General features: G+C 42.2%; 1 protein-coding gene and 1 non-coding gene across 4 annotated transcripts in view; one reads left to right on the top strand and one right to left on the bottom strand.

Moving 5' to 3' along the window:
• The first annotated feature begins 3292 nt into the window (after nucleotides 1–3292).
• SPATA48 (spermatogenesis associated 48) overlaps nucleotides 3293–19379 on the top strand; it is a 59352-nt gene continuing 43265 nt past the window's right edge. For all 3 annotated transcript variants that reach the window (XM_038760598.1, XM_038760596.1, XM_038760597.1), the window contains exon 1: nucleotides 3293–3996. In XM_038760598.1, coding sequence (XP_038616526.1) covers nucleotides 3477–3996 — 520 coding nt within the window. In that variant the 5' untranslated portion in view covers nucleotides 3293–3476. The remainder of the gene's footprint in view (nucleotides 3997–19379) is intronic.
• Nucleotides 13080–13217, bottom strand: LOC119940490. The gene has a single exon (XR_005454968.1). It is a non-coding gene; the product is annotated as a small nucleolar RNA SNORA7 (small nucleolar RNA).

Here is a 19379-nt window from a genome sequence, read left to right as displayed (position 1 = left end):
TTATTTATTTTACTTGTACATATCTATTCTATTTATTTTATTTCGTTAGTATGTTTGGTTTTGTTCTCTGTCTCCCCCTTTTAGACTGTGAGCCCACTGTTGGGTAGGGACTGTCTCTATATGTTGCCAATTTGTACTTCCCAAGCGCTTAGTACAGTGCTCTGCACATAGTAAGCGCTCAATAAATACGATTGATGATGATGATGATCTGTAAAATGGGGATGAAGACTGCGACCCCAGCGTGGGACAGCCTGATCACCTTGTAACCTCCCCAGCGCTTAGAACAGTGCTTTGCACATAGTAAGCGCTTAAAAAATGCCATTATTAGTATTATTATTTATTCATTCATTCACTCAGTCACTCAATCATTCATTCAATCCTATTGCTTGAGCACTTACTGTGTGCAGAGCACTGTACTAAGCGCTTGGAAAGTCCAATTCGGCAACAGATAGAGAAGCACTGTGGCTCAGTGGAAAGAGCCCGGGCTTGGGAGTCAGAGATCATGGCTAATCCCAGCTCCGCCACATGTCTGCTGTTTGACCTTGGGCAAGTCACTTAACTTTTCTGAGCCTCAGTTACCTCATCTGCAAAATGAGGATTAAGACTGTGAGCCCCATGTGGGACAACCTGATCACCTTGTATCCCCCCAGTGCTTAGAACAGTGCTTCGCACATAGTAAGCGCTTAACAAATGCCATCATTATTATTATAGAGACAATCCCTACCCAACAATGGGCTCACAGGCTAGAAATTCATTCTTTCACTCATTCATTCATTCAATCCTATTGATTGAGCGCTTACTGTGTGCAGAGCACTGTACCAAGTGCTTGGAAAGTCCAATTCAGCAACAGAGGGAGACAATCCCTACTCAACAATGGGCTCACAGTCTAGAAGCTCATTCATTCATTCATTTATTCACTTATTCATTCATTCAGTGGTATTGATTGAGCGCTTACTGTAAAGCACTGTACTAAGCGCTTGGAAAATCCAGTTCAGCAATAAAGAGCTACAATCCCTGCCCACAGCGGGCTCACAGTCTAGAAAGGAGGTGACAGGCATCAATACAAGGAAACAGGTACCAATAGCCTCAGTATAAATAAATAGAATTAAAGAGCTATACACATCAAAACAAGTAAACGGACATCAATATAAATGAATAGAATTATAGGTATGTACACATCAAAACACGTAAAAAGGCATCATTATAAATAAATGGAATTAGAGATATATGCACATCAAAACAAACAGCCATGAATATAAATGAATAGAATTATAGATATGTACACATCAAAACAAGTAAACAGGTATCAATATAAACAAATAGAATTAGAGATATGTGCACAGCAAAACAAGTAAACAGGCATTCATATAAATAAGAGAATTACAGATATGTACATGTATACACAAGTGCTCTGCTGTGGAGAGGCAGTAGAGCAAAGGAAGCCAGTCAGGGCAGTGAGGAGGGGAGGGAGATTGGAATTGTCGGACTTGGTTGGGGAATGGATCCTAATTTATTAACATGTGCATCTATAGGAAAATGTACCCCACCATACAACTGTTCCCAAAACAATCACATCTTCAGGCAACATAATAAATGACAGTGGTATATGTTAAGCTCTTACTATGTGCCAAGCACTGTACTAAGAGTTGACAACTTGTACTTCCCAAGCGCTTAGTACAGTGCTCTGCACACAGTAAGCGCTCAATAAATACGATTGATGATGATGCATGCTCATCAGATCAGACACAATCTCGGTCCCCCATGGGATTCACAATCTAAGTAGGAGGGAGAACAGGGATTAAATTCCCCCATTTTACAGATGAGGAAATTGAGGCACACAGAAGTTAGGTGACTTGTCTAAAGTCACACTGTAAGCAAGTGTAACCATGATTAAATCTCAGATCCTTTGACTCCCTGGCCTAGGCTCTTTCTATCAAGGCTATTCTGCTCCTCAGTTGTATTATAAGGTATGCCTGAATATATTCTGCGGTTAGAACAATGCTTAACATATACTAAACGCTTAAATACTATTAAAAATAACCCAAAACATGAAACACAAATCAAAAATGATATACATTTATCATATTGTATTCTAATTGAAACGACTATTCTATGGATGGTATGTTGTTGAAATTTCAACATAAAGTTGAATATACAGTTTCCTGCCCTTTCCTCTTCCTTTCTAGTAATCAGTGGGAAAAAACTGAAGAATTTTCTGGAATATGTATCTAAATGAATCAAGCTACCTAGCTAAGCTGCAGCTTACCCCCTTCCCCAGTTGTGTAACCGGAATATGAGATATCGGGGGAATTACTCTTCTGGTGCCGGATCTTGTCACAGAAATGAAAAGTAAGGACAGAAAGCAAAGTCAACGCACGTTTCAAATTATTCAAAGAACAGAGGAAAAAGAATTTGGGACTGTTTCCTTCTCCCCATGAATTCGAGATCTGTTGTTTGTTGGGGTTTTTTAATTGAAAGCTGTTAGGATATAAAGACAAGGGTTTTGTGTCAGAAAAATGGATGGATTATTCATTCCTGAAATTTGGGAGGGGGAGTCCTGAAATCGTGGCTTAACATTGAATCGATTTATAAAGTTCCATCACTTTTTAAATGAAAAAAAAAAAAAAACCGTCATCCCCCGGGTCTGGAATGCCCTCCCTCTGCCCATCCGCCAAGCTAGCTCTCTTTCTCCCTTCAAGGCCCTACTGAGAGCTCACCTCCTCCAGGAGGCCTTCCCAGACTGAGCCCCTTCCTTCCTCTCCCCCTCGTCCCCTTCTCCATCCCCCCCATCTTACCTTCTTCCCTTCCCCACAGCACCTGTATATATCTATATATGTTTGTACATATTTATTACTCTATTTATTTATTTTAATTGTACATATCTATTCTATTTATTTTATTTTGTTAGAATGTTTGGTTTTGTTCTCTGTCTCCCCCTTTTAGACTGTAAGCCCACTGTTGGGTAGGGACTGTCTCTTTATGTTGCCAACTTGTACTTCCCAAGCGCTTAGTACAGTGCTCTGCACACAGTAAGTGCTCAATAAATACGATTGATTGATTGATTGATACAGTTTACTTTCATTGGGGAAAAAGGGAAAATACTTTGCTTTTCAGTATAGGCACTAATGAGGATTATATCACAGTAATATTACCCCCAATCTAAAGGTGTTGTCTCAAGAGATTAGGCCATTAGGATATGTGCAAGTCCATGTTTCAGAACTTTCTAATGTTCCAAGTGTTGCCAAGCAACAAAATGACTCCTAGCTCTTTCTGCCCTCACAACAATGTGCCGACTAGCTCCTTGTTTTGTTGAGAAACTCCTTTATTTATGAACTAAACTATCTTTTGGGCATTTTGATGTTTGTTTTTTAACCAAACGCGTCTCCTAAATGACCTCTAGCCTCATTTTGTAAGATGAGATGCTAAAGAGTTTTAGCTGGAAGGATCTCTTCCATTTCCAGTGATCTCAAACTGCGATGCAGGAAAACATTACAGATCCCCAACTGCCGTGTTTACTTACCCCTCCGACTGCGGATTCTGCCCCAGCCAAAAAGCCCTTCCTGAAGATGGATAAACCTCACCACCACAGGCTCTTAAAGAAAATGAACATGCCTTTCGTACAGGACCCCGAAAACCGACACAACTATGGCAGCTTCGAAGAGAAGGGCAGTACGGCTTTTCTGAAATTCCACCCTCATCCATCTCCTTCCACCCAACAGTCTCCTTTAGCCCCGCACAGGGATGACAGTCCTTTAGGCGACCCTTGCTCGGGATCCTTGAGTGCAGGGGGCCGGGCCGAATTGGAGGCCGAAGTCGAAAGGACCGTCCCGACCCGCAGGGAACTCAGTGAGCCGAAACCTCAGCTCTTCATCCCTCCGCCAGACGACGGTCTTCAGCAAGTCGGAAGGGAAGCAAAACTGATGGAAGAGCTGAAGCGGAGCAGACTCTGGAATTCCAGGGCGGTATCAGATGCCGCTCTCAGGGCCAGGCTTGGAGGTAAATCAATAATGGAGAGTGTTTTCCAGCCATGTGGTGGGAGAGGAGGGGAAATTGCTATTAACAGATTTGAGTCTTAGTGCAGTTGAGTCACCAAATAAAGATTTTGGCAAAATGGAACCTTGGCTGGTAATATCTAGTAGTAATGTGTTAGATATATATGTACAGCTGTAGTCTGTCTGTAATGTATTTTAGTGCCTGTCTCCCCCTGTAATAATAATAATAGTAATAATAATTGTATTTGTTAAGCGCTTACTATGTGCCAAGCACTGTTCTAAGCACTGGGGTAGATACAAGGTAATCAGGTTGTTCCATGAGGGGCTCACAGTCTTAATCCCCATTTTCCAGATGAGGTCACTGAGGCACAGAGAAGTTAAGTGACTTGCCCAAAGTCACACAGCTGATAAGTGGTGGAGCCAGAAATAGAACCCACGCCCTCTGACTCCCAAGCCTGTGCTCTTTCCACTAAGCCACGCTGCTGGCGGGGATTGTGTCGATCAACTGCATTGTATTGCACTTTCCCAACACTCAATACAATTATTTGCCCATGGTAAGGGCTCAATAAATATCACCGATTGAGTGTTTTTGGTTTGAAGATGGCATTGCAGCCAGGGAGATTTTTGCCAGGGTGGCTGAGACAAAAACAGACTTGGCATTGAGTAACGTAAAGATTACTTTTGGTGCACTTTTGAATTTGTTAGCCACGGTGACTGGTGCCATTTCCATTTCTCTTGGTTTCACAGATATCATGAAACCTCACCGCTAAGGTAGTCGTTCTATTTCTGTTTCCGATTACACTTTGCTGATCTTTCTTCTGCTGCCTCCCAGCTATTCACATACATATGGTATCTGTCAAGTGATTACTATATGCTGGGCACTGTACTAAGCTCTGGGGTAGATACAAGCTAATCAGGTTGGACACAGTCCATGTCCCACATGGGGCAGACAGTCTAACTCTCTATTTTTACAGATGAGGGAACTGAGGCCCAGAGAAGTGAAGTGACCCCCCCAAGGTCACACAGCAGATGAGTGGCGGAGCCGTGATTAGAGTCCCTACCACTCCAAAGCCCATTCTTTTTCCACTAGGCTACACTTCTTCCCTGATGTGGCCCATGATATAAGGTCCGGCTACACCATGTTTTCAGAGGGTTTCCTCTAGCCATCCTGAATATGGTTTCCCCATTTCAACTCACCAGCGAGCAGTTGTTCGGGAAACCTGCAGCTGTTGTGGTGGCAGAAGAAGAGCTTTTATTCATATTGATGTATGTCTCCACCTCTAGACTGTAAGCTCAGTATGGGCAGGGAATGTGACTGCTAATTCTCTTATATTGTAGAGATGGGGGCAGGGAGGGGCCCGTGTCCAGAGACTGGAAAGAGCCACTGCTCCAGGCCGTCTCCAAGCCCCCCGCCCCTCTGAGCCACAGACCGGTGGTGAAAGACTTTCAGGATTTCTGCCTCCACTCCCCTGGGTCGTGGCCACCTAAAGTAGCATGGCCTAGCCGAAGGAGCACGGGCCTGGGAGGATCTGGGGTCTGATCCCTGATCCTCCACTTGCCTGCTGTGTGACCTTGGGCGAGTCATTTCACTTCTCAGTGCCTCAGTTCCCTCATCTGTTAAATAAGAATGAAGACTGGGAGCCCCCTGTAGAATAGGGACAGTGTCCAACTGATTATGTTGTATCTACCTCAGTGCTTAGAAGAGTGCCTGGCACATAGTAAGTAATTAGCAAATACCACAATTATCATTATTAATATTATTATTATGTTCACACACATCAAATAGTGTTCTGGGTTTACAGACATAGCTCATAATAATAATAATATTAGTACTTGTTAAACACTTACTATGTATCAAGTGCTGTGCTGAGACTGGGGTAAATACAAGATCATCAGATTCGATCTGGTTCCCGTTACAGGCTTCGTAGTCTAAGTGGGAGGGAGAACAGATGTTTAGTCCCTATTTTACAGGTCAGGAAACTGAGGCACAGAGAAGTTAAATGATTTGCCCAAGGTCACCAGCAGGCAAGTGGCGGAGCCAGATTTGGAAGCCTGTTTCCCTGATTTGTGGCTTAGCAGAGAGAGCACAGGCCTGGGAGTCAGAAAGACCTCATTTCTAATCCCAGCTCTACCACTGTCTGCTGTGTGGCCTTGGGCAAGTCACTTCACTTCTCTGTGTCTCAGCTACCTCATCGGTAAAATAGGGATTAAGACAGCCCTTTACAGGACAGGGACTGTGTCTCACCCAATTTGCTTTTATCCACCCCAGCGCTTAGTACGTCACACAGAAAGTGCATAACCCATATCATAATTATTATTATTATTCCCAGACCTGTGCTCTCTCCATTAGGCCACACTGCTGTTTTGGAATTGTCTGTTAGGCACATTTGGTAGCCCCGCTGGGGTGCCAGCAATAGGCTTGGGGGACAGGGACACAGTTCCCCAAAGCAACAGGCAAGTGCCAGTCTCAGGCCAGCCTGCCAGGCTGAACAACCTGGGATGTCAGCCTGTGGCCTGGGTCTTGGGGATTTCTAATCCCTGATCACTCATTTATTCACGGATTCAAAACCACTGGAACAATTCATATCATTCAAAGGCAATCAAACAGCAGGCAGCAAATCGAAGAGCTCATCCTAATCTTGACTGCAGAATAAAATCAACTGTTTGCTCAAGTTCCCAACACTTAATAGGTGGATATTCAGGTGTTACGAATAATAACTGCTCAATATTCCAACTTGAAAAATAAGCTTTTCAGTACCATTTACAGCAGAAAGGTACAAATATCAATCAAAACGAAAATGACATTTCTCCAAAACCAGGGTAAGTTTGGAGTGGTCTCTTTTTAGCAGCACTTACTATGTGCCAAGCACTGTTCTGAATGCTGGGGTAGATACAAGGTAATCAGGTTGTTCCACATGGGGCTCACAGTCTTAATTTCCATTTTACAGTTGAGGTAACTGAGGCACAGAGCAGTTAAGTTCATTCATTCATTCAATTGTATTTATTGAGCATTTACTGTGTGCAGAGCACTGTACTAAGCGCTTGGGAAGTACAAGTTGGAAACATATAGAGACAGTCCCTACCCAACAGCGGGCTCACAGTCTAGAAGGGGGAGACAGAGAACAAAACAAAACATATTAACAAGATAAAATAAATAGAATAAATATGTACAAATAAAATAAATAGAGTAATAAATACGTACAAACATATATACATATATACAGGTGCTGTGGGGAGGGGAAGGAGGTAAGGCGGGGGGATGGGAAGGGGGAGGAGGGGAAGAGGAAGGAGGGGGCTCAGTCTGGGAAGGCCTCCTGGAGGAGGTGAGCTCTCAGTAGGGCTTTGAAGGGAGGAAGAGAGCTAGCTTGGCAGATGTGCGGAGGGAGGGCATTCCAGGCCAGGGGGAGGATGTGGGCCAGGTGTCAACAGCGGGACAGGTGAGAACGAGGCACAGTGAGGAGATTAGCGGCAGAGGAGCGGAGGGTACGGGCTGGGCTGTAGAAGGAGAGAAGGGAGGTGAGGTAGGAGGGGGCAAAGTGATGGAGAGCCTTGAAGCCGAGAGTGAGGAGTTTTTGCCTGATGTGTAGGTTGATTGGTAGCCACTGGAGATTTTTGAGGAGGGGAGTAACATGCCCAGAGCATTTCTGCACAAAGACGATACAAGCAGCGGCGTTAAGTATGGATAAGTGGCTTGCCCAAGGTCACACAGCAGACAAGTGGCAGAGCTGAAATTAGAACCCCCAACCTTCTGACTCCCAGGCCTGTGCTCTATTCACTCTGCTATGGAAATAGTCATCTGACTATCATTATTCGAGCCAGGGGTAGCAGGAGGAGCCTTTTTCCTTGTCTGTCAGCACTGTCAGCAACCTCAGCCCTTAGGGAGTTAGCACCAAACTTCAACCCAAGTTCTTGGGTTCCGTCAAATGCTTCCTCTCTCATACCAGGTTCACAAAGCAGCTGGAAGCCTTATGGGTGGCAATGAGGTTGGGGGTAATAGAGAGTGGTAGGCAAAGGTGAGATGGGAGAGAGGAGGAGACGTAGAGAGGTGAGTTTGTGCTCCTTCTTGAGCTTCTTCTTGCTCCTTCTTCACACTTTGTGAAAAGAGAGGAGAGGATAGAGTGGGGCTGTGAAACTTTTTTTTCATCCTTCAGAACATTTGTGTCCACAAATTAGTTAATCCAAGATCAGGTAGAGACTGTGGGAGTTGTAAATTCTTTCAACAACGTCACAAAAAATTTGGTTCTTTCCCCACCACAGCAACCTGCGATTTACTCCACAGAAATGGGACTTCTACTTTTTGGTTCCCTTCTCTGTGACTGTTGTACTACTAACTCTTCCTCCTCACTGTGTCTCTCTGCCTCTTACTCCTCTCTCCTGCCACTGCTCTAGACTGTAAGCTCATTGTGGGCAGGCAATGTATCGGGTTATCGTTATATTGTACTCTCCCAAGTGCTTAGGACAGTTTTCTGTACACAGTAAGCACTCGGTAAATATGAGTGACTGCTACTGTTGCTACTGCTACATTTCATTCTCCTCCTATGCTACTGAAGGGAGCTGAATCCCACAGGGAGTTGACAGGGCCACATTTTCTTCCCACCCGAATCTAGTCTTTGGGACTATTCATTCATTCATTCATTCATTCATTCACTCAATCGTATTTATTGAGCAGTTACTGTGTGCAGAGCACTGTTCTAAGAGCTTGGAAAGTACAATTAAACAACAGAGACAATCCTTACTCAACGGGGCTCACAGTCTCGAGATATATATATATATATATATATATATATATATATATATATATATATATATGGCAACCAATTCCTCCTGTCTCACAAGAATAAAGGTTCAGGTGAGAAACATGGTGCATAACTGAAATCTAGCTCTGTCTTGCAATAAAAAGTGCTAAAACTATCAAAGATTAGGAATGATGTCATAAGAAAAATATAGTAGTGGCTATAGTAATCGTACTTATTGACCACCCACTTGGAGTGAACTACCGGCTGTACCAGGGGTTTGGGAAGTACAGCTATAAATAAGTGACACTTTCCTTGCCCACACTCCTTGAAGTTACAGGAAAGTCATAAGTTCAGAGGAAAAAGCTAGGGAAGCGGATCATTCTTTTTTGAATCAGAAGAGCAACATAGGGAAATGGAAGACAAATTGGTTTAGTGATGGCATGGTGAGTTTACTGGCACATAGTAAGCACTCAATAAATACCATAATTATTATTATTATTCTGGACAAAGTATTTTGGCAGGTTATCAGTCAATCAAGTCAATCAATAGCATTTGTTGAGTGCTTTCTGGGTGTAAAGCACTGTACTAAGCTTTCGGGTGACTGTTATACAGTAGAGTTAGTAGAGCATCCCTGGTGGCAATCAGTAAGCCCCATCCCCCCTCACCCTCTCATCCTCCTCCTCCCATCCTTGGGTGTCTCTCCTTCTGACTTTTAAAAATAGCCTTCCAGTCATTTCTCTAGACTGTAAGCTCACTGTGGGCAGGGGATGTGTCTCTTTATTGTTGTATTGTTCTCTCCCAAGCGCTTAGTACAGTTCTCTGCACACAGTAAGTGCTCAATAAATACGATTGATTGATTGATTGATTGATCAATAAATACGATGAATGAATGTCTCCCTAATACTGTCTGAATCCAGCTCCTTCTTCATCCCAATTACCTCAATCCACCATGAACTCCCCATTCCTCTATTTCCTCACAGCAGGTTGGCCCTGGTCCTTAACAGGACTAGCCCAGTGTTTATTATTATTATTATTATTATTATTATTATTATTATTATTATTAGTTATAGTAATAACAATAAACCCTTGTTTTGCTACTGCCTCCCTTGCAGCCACTGCTTTCAGGACAATCAAAACGTCAAAGAAAGAGGTCTGGGGGAATCCTGGGGGTGTCCTGGAAGGGGACCACTTCCCCCTGATCCCTGGCAGTATTCGAGAGAGGGGAAGGATGGCAGGGGGTGTCCAGGAAATTTGAAATGACAAAGCCGCCCACTGAAGCATCCCATTGTGGTGCAGGGAGAGTCCGGTGAGAGGCAACAGGTGTGGGAGGACCATAAGGTTTGGAGTGGGGACATGGATATCAGGGTACAGGGTTGGGGGATGAGCACAGGAGCTGCAGAGAGTAAAAAGTCTGAAAGAGGGGTAATGAGGGGGAGCAAGGGGAGCAGGTGAGAGTAATAATAATAATAATAATAATGATAATAATAATAATGGCATTTGTTAAGCACTTACTATGTGTGAAGCACTGTTCTAAGCGCTCTGGGGATACAAGGTGATCAGGTTGTCCCATGTGGGGCTCACAGTCTTAATTCCTATTTTACAGATGAGGTAACTGAGGCACAGAGAAGTGAAGTGACTTGCCCAAAGTCACACAGCTGCCAGTTGGCAGAGCCAGGATTTGAACCCATGACTTCTGACTCCAAAGTAAGATTTAGGAGTAGGATTTCTCTGGTTGCCTCCTGGGGATATCAGCATGGGATGACATGCAAATCTACATCGTTAAGAAGCAAAGGTTGTCATGCAGTCCATCTGAAAGTGTGGAAGTATGAACAACTGTTGTATGTGATCCTAGTGGGAAGAAGGTGGGGCTGGCTGGAAGAAAAGAAACCTGGGTTCTAGTCCCAATTCCACTTCTGGCCTGCTCTGTGACCTAGGGTGATCATTTATCCTCTCTGGCTTCAGTTTCTTCAAATGTAAAATGGGGATAAGATACCTGTTCTCCCTACGTGTTCGATGTGAGCCCCTTGTGGGACAGGGAATGTGCCCAATCTGATTTTTTTTAATCCAGCCCTGCATTTAGGACTGTGCCTAAACTGTTTAAGACTTAATAACTGCCATAATTATTATAGTACGTGCCTATCTTAATGTGTTGGAGCATCTTAGGTTCAGAGCAATATAGTAGCTAATTCTCTTTCCCATAAATTCACACTCCAATTAAAGGCTCAATCCAACCTTCCTGAGCACCATGCAACTTTCCAACTGCATCCTGCCTGCCTTTTCTCAATCCCAAAATTTCCCCTAACCAGAAGAACTGGAGAACGCTCCTAGGTTAAATTCTCTAGGCTGAAGCTTTAAGGCTGAAGGTATCCATTTTATTCCCATTCTTGAAAGTTAATTGCATTTTCCCAAAGGGATACCCGAAGCATCTATTCTTTACTACCTTCACAAATAATTTTGTGGAATTTTCTTCACTATTGTAAAAATAGCCATTTCCCCATGAGGCTTTATTATTATAGTGTCAAAAATGTACATTTCAGAATTAAACTCTTGAATAATTGGTATGTCTCAGCTTTTAAAGAAAATTTGGAAATTTCAATTCTTTGTTTCAAAAAAATCTGTTTTGGTGAAGAATCTTCAACAGGGGCTAAATGAGGGTTTCAAAGATTACTGTTCAATTTTCCTTATGCCTTGTCCACATGGAGTTACTGACAGTGTTAAAAGATAAGAAGGACAAAAAATCTGATCCAGGTAGAGCCAATACGAAGGCTTTTGGTTGGAATAAAGTAGAATATAGCAGAAACAAACATATAGAAACATCTGTGAAAGCTATATTCAGTGTTATTTTGAGACACTGCTTCTCACAGCTATATATGTATGTATGGTATATGTATATACATCAGTTTCTTCCCCAACAGACTTTTTTTTGTTTTGTAAAGATTCATTCCTCAATGAGTGAGAAAGGTTTAAGAAGCAGCATGTCCTAGTGAAAAGAGAACAGGCTTGGGAGTCAGAGGATGTGGGTTCTAATCCCACTCCACCGCTTGTCTGCTGTGTGACCTTGGGCAAACCACTTAAGTTCTCTGAACTTCAGTTACCTCATCTGTATAAAATGGGGATTAAGACTGTGAGCCCCACGTGGGACAACCTGATTACCTTGTATCTATCCCAGTGCTTAGAACAGTGCTTGGCACACAATTATTATTATTATTATCAGAAGGACTTCATAGAACCTAGACTCAATCTCTTTCTTCTCAGCTCAGTTCTGTCCAAAGGCTGAAAAGGACTGCCTGTCTACTTGCTTTGTTTTATTATCTGTCTCCCCCTTCTAGACTGTGAGCCCGTTGTTGGGTAGGGATTGTCTCTATCTGTTGCTGAATTGCATTTTCCAAGCACTTAGTATAGTGCTCTGCATACAATAAACACTCAGTAAATACGAATGAATGAAGCACCCTACTGTCCATTAGAGAAAACGCCCAGTCAGCATATTGAAAAGACCCAGCTATATAAAATGTAGAAATATCTTGTAAGCCTGCAAAACAAGAAAAATGGCTGCAGAATGAAGTGATGCCACTGCCGATAGTCTCCGGTTAGAAATGACAGAGAAGCTGCAGTCCAGGCATGAAGACTTTGGAAACTTGCTCAGAGCAATTGATTCTACGGCTAGTAGTTTTCATGTGATGCCACTCGCATAATCTCCATTCTGCCAGCTGTGTTCCCATGGGATAGATAATAATAATGATGGCATTTATTAAGCGCTTACTACGTGCAAAGCACTGTTCTAAGCACTGGGGAGGTTACAAGGTGATCAGGTTGTCCCACAAGGGGCTCACAATTTTAATCCCCATTTTACAGATGAGGTAACTGAGGCACAGAGAAGTTAAGTGACTTGCCCAAAGTCACACAGCTGACAGTTGGCAGAGCTGGGATTTGAACCCATGACCTCTGACTCCAAAGCCCAGGCCCTTTCCACTGAGCCACAGCAGCCTCTCCTAGATGACCCTTTCCTCACAGAAACGTTATGTTTTTTTCAACTGAACTAAAAATAACAATAATAATAATAATCATAGTACTTGTTGAGCACTTACTATGTGCCAAGCACTGTTCTAGGCACTGAGGTCTTGTCTTGCCTTATGCTATTGAGTCACTTCCACTCATAGCGACTCCAAGGATACATCTCTCTCAGAACGCCCCCCCCCCTCCATCTGCAATCATTCTGGCAGTGAATCCATAGAGTTTTCTTGGCAAAAGCACGGACGTGGCTTACCATCATCGCCTTCTTCCGCACAGTAAAATTGAGTTTCCACCCTCGACTCTTTCCCACACCGCTGCTGTCCAGCACAGGTGAATTTTGACTTGTAGTCGATTGCCTTCCACTAGCTAGCCACTGCCGAAGCTAGGAATGGAATGGGTAGGCCTCTACTTGCCTCTCCCTCCCGCAGCTGAGACTAGTAGAGTACCAGAAACTCTCCAGGTGCCATCATGAGAGGACAGCACTGGGGTAGATACAAGTTCATCAGGTTGAACACAGTCCCTGTTCCCCACATGGGTCTCACACTCTTAATCCCCATTTTACAGATGAGGTAACTGAGACCCAGGGAAGTTAAGTAACAAGGTCACACAGCAGACTTGCGGCAGAGTCAGGATTAAAACCCAGATTCTCCTGACTCCCAGACCTATGGTCTATCCACTAAGTCACACTGCTGCTCACACTTGCTCATATCTTTTTAGCTAACGAATGAGTCAATTCTATGTTGTCTTTCTTCTACCTAGCTCATATATTAAGACTGCCATAATGTTCTGGTTGTGTTCCACCCACTAGGGGAGAATCATCTTATAGAAATCATGAATTGAACAGGAATTAATGGGCAATGGCATTGGGTTCAAATAAGTCACGACTGATGTTTTTAAATACAAATTCGTATGTTGATGTTATGTGTCATGCATTCCTTTATAATAACATTCAGAAAATCTTGTTATTGTCTTGGATATTGCTCTATGAAATTGAAAAAAAACACAAAAAAAATCCACATAGGGGCCAGTAAGTGCTTGGAGGGTGGCGTCATAAAGATGAGGGAGAGGCTGGAAATCAACCTGTGGACAATCAATCTATTGTATTTATCGAATTTCTACTTTATGCAGAACACTATTCTAAGCACTTGGGGACAGCAGACCAAAGCTACTTTCAAGCTCACAAGAGTTTCAACGTTGAAACACCACTTGAGTCAATAGAACTCATTTTCCATCAGGTCTCTGTGGGAATGTTCTGAAATTCCCTACCAGCATTCTATACAAGTTGCCCTGTGACTACAAACCCTATTCATACTTTTTATTCATTCATTCAATTGTATTTATTGAGCGCTTACTGTGTGCAGAGCACTGTACTAAGCACTTGGGAAGTATAAGTCGGCAACATACAGAGATGGTCCCTACCCAACAAAGGGCTCACAGTCTATAAGGAGCAGATAGACAACAAAACAAAACAAGCAGACAGGTGTCAAAACCGTCAGAATAAATAGAATTATAGCAATATCCACATCATTAATAAAATATAGTAAACATGTACAAGTAAAAAAAATAGAGTAATAAATATTTACAAATATATACAAGTGCTGTGGGGAGGGGAAGGAGGTAGGGTGGGGGAGCGACGGGGATACTTGTTCTTATAGGGTGAATAATGCCAAAATAATCCAAAAAATATTATAGTTGCTGTTAATTTTCTGAAATTTCAACTTTGTCTCCTCTTTAAAAATGGAAAACACTCCAGTCCCCCTCCCCATTTTTCTGTATACCAGATTGAATTTACAGCCTCCTCTGGAAGAATACTGGTGTATTCTTGGAATGATAACCAAATCAAAGAGACCTTAATCCAAAGCACAATCAAGGCGGCAAGAAAGTCAGGGCAAGTAGACAAGGATGAGTTTTGGATGGTTCTGGTTCATGGAAAGCTGTCAGGCAGGCAATACCTGAGAGTAAATACAATTACACTGCCTCCTCTTGACACCAACAACCAAAAGAAAATAGATTTCATGGAAGATTAACTATCTCAGCAATGACAGCTGCCAGATGCTAAAAAAAAGGAAATTAAAACCTGCCATGATAGAGTAAGAGAGGTCTGTGGAGCTAATTAACTGTTCAAGGAATGAATATCATGTTAATCAAAAAGTAATGTGTAACAATTAAAGTAAATGTAAAATCATCGTAATCTGAGGTCATCTCCATACGTAACTGTTCTAGCTATCAGTTAACTTTGTGCAAACTGTGAGGATCAGAATTGCAACCTTCGACTTCAGAGATTCAGATCTCTATCAAGAGGGTTAAAGGCTCAGATTGAGTCTGAGAGCACAAAACGGGAGTTGAAATACTGCGAAGAAGCAGGATTCTGTGCAGTAGGGGGCAGAAGATGCACACACAAGCCCAAAGCTAGAATCTGCGCTTCGATATCAAGGATTTTAAAATTCTCTTCCAGCTCACTATTGATGTAGTAGCTTTGCAATTGCTCTGAAGCAGATTTAAACCAACACAAATCTTCTTCAAATGCAATCTTCTGTGGAAATGGGGAATTTGGATTGAGGCGCCAGAATATTTTGGGAAAATGTATTTGTTCAAAAGTCATAAATTCAAGAGCTCTTGGGTGATGGAGAATCATTAGTAGATTAGGAGCAAATAATATTCATTCATTCAATCGTATTTATTGAATGCTTACTTTGTATAAAGCACTGTACTAGCCACTTGGGAGTACAATGTAACAACAAACTGATACGTTCCTACCCACAATGAGCTCAAGTCCAGAGCTCACAGTATGAGTTGTTTTAAAACTTTTACATATATAACTTGGCTTCATTTTTTTGGAGACATTACTGATGTGTCTAACCCTGCCTCCACCTTGCAACCATAACAAAATAGATCCCTTTTTTCCAACTCTTTATTCATCCCACTCTCAGTCCCCCAGAATTTATCTATATATCCTTAATTTACCTACTTATATTAATGCCTACCTCTCCATCTAGACTGTAAACTGCTTGAGGACAGGGACTATGTCTACCAACTCTGGCCTTGTGGCTAGAGCATGGAGCTGGGTGTCAGAAGGACCTGAGTTCTAATCCTGACTCCCTCACTTGTCTACCGTGACCTTGAGCAAGTCACTTCACTTCTCTGTGCCTCAGTTACCTCATCTGTAAAATGGGGATTATGACTGTGAGCCCCATGCGGGAAATGGATTGGGTCCAACTTGATTAGCTTGTTTCTACCCCAGGACTTAGTACGGTGCCTGGCACATAGTAAAAGCTTAATAAATACCATTTAAAAAAAGCAGTTTAGTACAGTGCTTTGAACACAGTAAGTGCTTAGTAAGTACGACTGATCAAGTGATTGATGGTTTATTCATCCTTCCTACATAACTAGATGTGTCTGGCACAGGATCTGCTTCTATTTTCAGGCCAGTGTTTTTATGAAGCCGAGAAGAATAAGAATAAAAACAATATTCATTGAGTGCTTACTGTGTGCTTACTGTACTAAGCACTGAGGTGGATACAAGATCAGTAGGTCCCACATTGGGCTGAGAGTCTAAGTAGGAGGGAGTAGCATATGCAGATAGATGGATGGATGGATAGAGGGATGATTGGATGGATGGATAGAGATAGATAGATAGATATAGATAGATAGATAGAGATGATAGATAGATAGATAGATAGATAGATAATGTCCAACCAGATAGATAGATAGACATCCCAACAGCATTGGAGAGCTTCAACTTCATATGGAGTTTACTACCCGATAGCCGACACCTTCTTTCACCCAGTCTTCTAATAAAGCCATTTTTCAATTTTGTTTTCTACTGATTTAGCTATCCGGGTATCATTGGATTGAGTACTAGTGGCAGAATTTGATGACTGCATAACATAGAAATGTTATCAATGAAAATCTATGCCTATAATAGTTGTGATATTTGTTGAGTAGTTATTATGTGCCCAGCACTGAAGTAGATACAGTGCAGTCAGAACAGATCTAGTCCCTGTCCTACATGGAGCTCACAGTCTGAGTAAGAGAGAATGGGTATTTGATCCCCATTTACAGATGAGGAAACTGAGGTGCGGAAGAGGCAAATGATTTGCCCCAGCTCACTCAACAGCCACTGGGTGGAGCCAGGATTAGAACCCAGATCTCCTGAGTCTCATTCGGATATGCTTTCTGCTAGGTCATGCCACTTCCCTGTGTGTGTCAGCTGTGTAAAGCTGTGTAGAGAATTCCTGGGTGTACCGCCAGACTCAGCAATAACACGGGATAGAGTCATGCCTATAGCAAGTCTACCTTGCCTCTCAAATTTCCCCCAGGGAATCCCCAGTGCTCTGCACATTTGAAGGAGAGGAATTCCCCACGTGCCAACCTTCAAGTGAACAGGGAAAAGGAATTCCCTAGGCGGAACTCCTCTATCTGACACACAGTCCCACGGGATAAACCCTCTGGACCACTTTATCGTAAGGCCCCGTGATAATAATATTAAAAACATGTAATCAGTCGATCAATCAATCATATTTATGTCTACGCAACATTGAATATTGATTTTCACAGCATCTGTGAAGAAAATGGGTAGACAGACAGACATAGCCTTTGTTTTGTCCAATGTGCTTTGTTTGTTGAACTGGGAACAGATTAACATTCTAAACTCTTAAAATGTGCCCACACAGACATAGAAAATAGACAATTTTTTTTCTCCTTAGACCCTCCCAGATTCTGATTTTGGTACCAGCTGATATTCTGAAAATAATGTGCCTTTTTAACTGAGTTTGCTCCTGGGGTAGAAGTCTGTGACACAAAATAACTCATTTCCCTTACCCATTAATGACGAGTGTGTCAGTTGAGTTTCCAAATATGGGTTTTATCTGGAAGTGAAAGTGCGAAAACCATGTTACCATCTGCTAGCCTTTTAAGTTCTGCTTTGTGGTCTCATTAGTAGCAAACTGTTTGAAATCTATTTATTTCATTACTACATTATTTAGTGGTACTTCAGCTACAGTTGTAATATTGGAAGTGGTTGTTTTTGGATTGAAGCCAAGCTCATTTTTATGAAATATTACAATTTTCATTAATTTGTTGTCATTTATTTTCTTGACATATAAAATGATTTGGTGCCAGCATCCTGTCATTTGAGGAAGGCATTTTGACTTATCAGCTGTATAAATAGCTTTGTAAAGAGCACAGTGAATGCACAGCTTATTTAGTGCACTCGGACAGTTATAGCCAACTCCTGTTAAAACGCTTTCCTTTCAACGCTTTTTCCACGCTCGTGTTAGTGGATGTTAAAGCTGGTATTTCTCAGAGTGCCGTCTCACTGTCTGATAACATTGTCCAGTTCTGTCTGGCTTGTGCTCAGATCAGCAAACGTGCATTCCATGTGTTGGGCTTTCAGGGGCTCACTGCACATCTGTCAGGCATCAACACTAGCAGCTGCAGTATTTGCATCGAATATACTTCTCAGATAAGAAAGGGACAGCACACCAAGCCTTCAGAGCTGGCTACCCAAACTACCGTTGCAAGTGCAGAGTGAAAATACCACCAAGGTCTCAGTTCTGGCAGTTAAATCAGATGTTCTGAAATGTCTGGACTCAGGTGAGTATCAGAGTGATGTATGCAAAGCTCTGGGTTTGGCAGGGCCTATCCTGTGGATAAATATGTTTTTTTGAGCCTTTTGGTAGCTGCATATAGTAATATATAATTGTGTAGATTCATAATCTTTTATTATCCATACTTTTACATATGTGATCATGTAAATTAATACACGGGTTAACTGTTTTTATCACTTTCAAATGAGATGTATATTTTTTGGATCAATATTTTGGCTCTTATGAACAGATTCATGCATTTTACATTAAGTTGTTTGCTGTAGGAAACTATGTTTCATTTAGAGATGTTTCTTTCAACACTCTCTTTTAGGGGAAACCTTTAAGAGTCCTAACCAGGGTAATCAACTTTGATGGATGCATATGTGTGTGTGTGTGTGTGTGTGTGTGTGTGTGTGTGTATCTATATATGTATGTTTATATAGACACATACACACACACATATGCACTTACACAGACTATAACTACATAAATAGATAAATTAAAAAGTACTGATACTAACTGGGGTGGATTAGTACCTTTACATATAGAAACATTTTCACGTATCAGTGTTCACCACACATTCATGTCTCGTTGAGTCAATCAGAGAGTAAGTTAAATTTCTGAAAAGCAAGTGTCAGTGTTGACTTTCTTCCCCCCTAGACTGTAAGTTTGTTGTGGGCAGGGAATGTGTGTTATACTGTTATTTAGTACTCCCCCAAGCACTTAGTACACAGTACTAAGCTCTGCACACAGTAAGCGCTCAGTAAATATGACTGACTAACTGGGTCCACAGAGCACTCAGTACCCAGCCATGCCCCAGAATTATGGCTGTCTAGCTTTCCACGGGTGGCATTTGGGCCCTTGTTCAGAAGTCAGAAGTGATGGCATCCATTGTATGCCAATAGGACATATTCAGACTGCTGAGGATCCCAAAACTGCACCCTGAAATACAGCTGTGGGGCTCTATCATCTCCCTCACCCTTCCTCAAGCCATTGGTCTCGGCTAGGATGGCACCTGCAATCTACTCCAGCCATGGTTCCTTGGTTTCTTT

Source organism: Tachyglossus aculeatus, chromosome 18 (genome assembly GCF_015852505.1).
Source record: "Tachyglossus aculeatus isolate mTacAcu1 chromosome 18, mTacAcu1.pri, whole genome shotgun sequence".
NCBI classification, from domain to species: Eukaryota; Metazoa; Chordata; class Mammalia; order Monotremata; family Tachyglossidae; genus Tachyglossus; species Tachyglossus aculeatus.
This window is presented reverse-complemented; position numbering and strand designations above follow the sequence as displayed.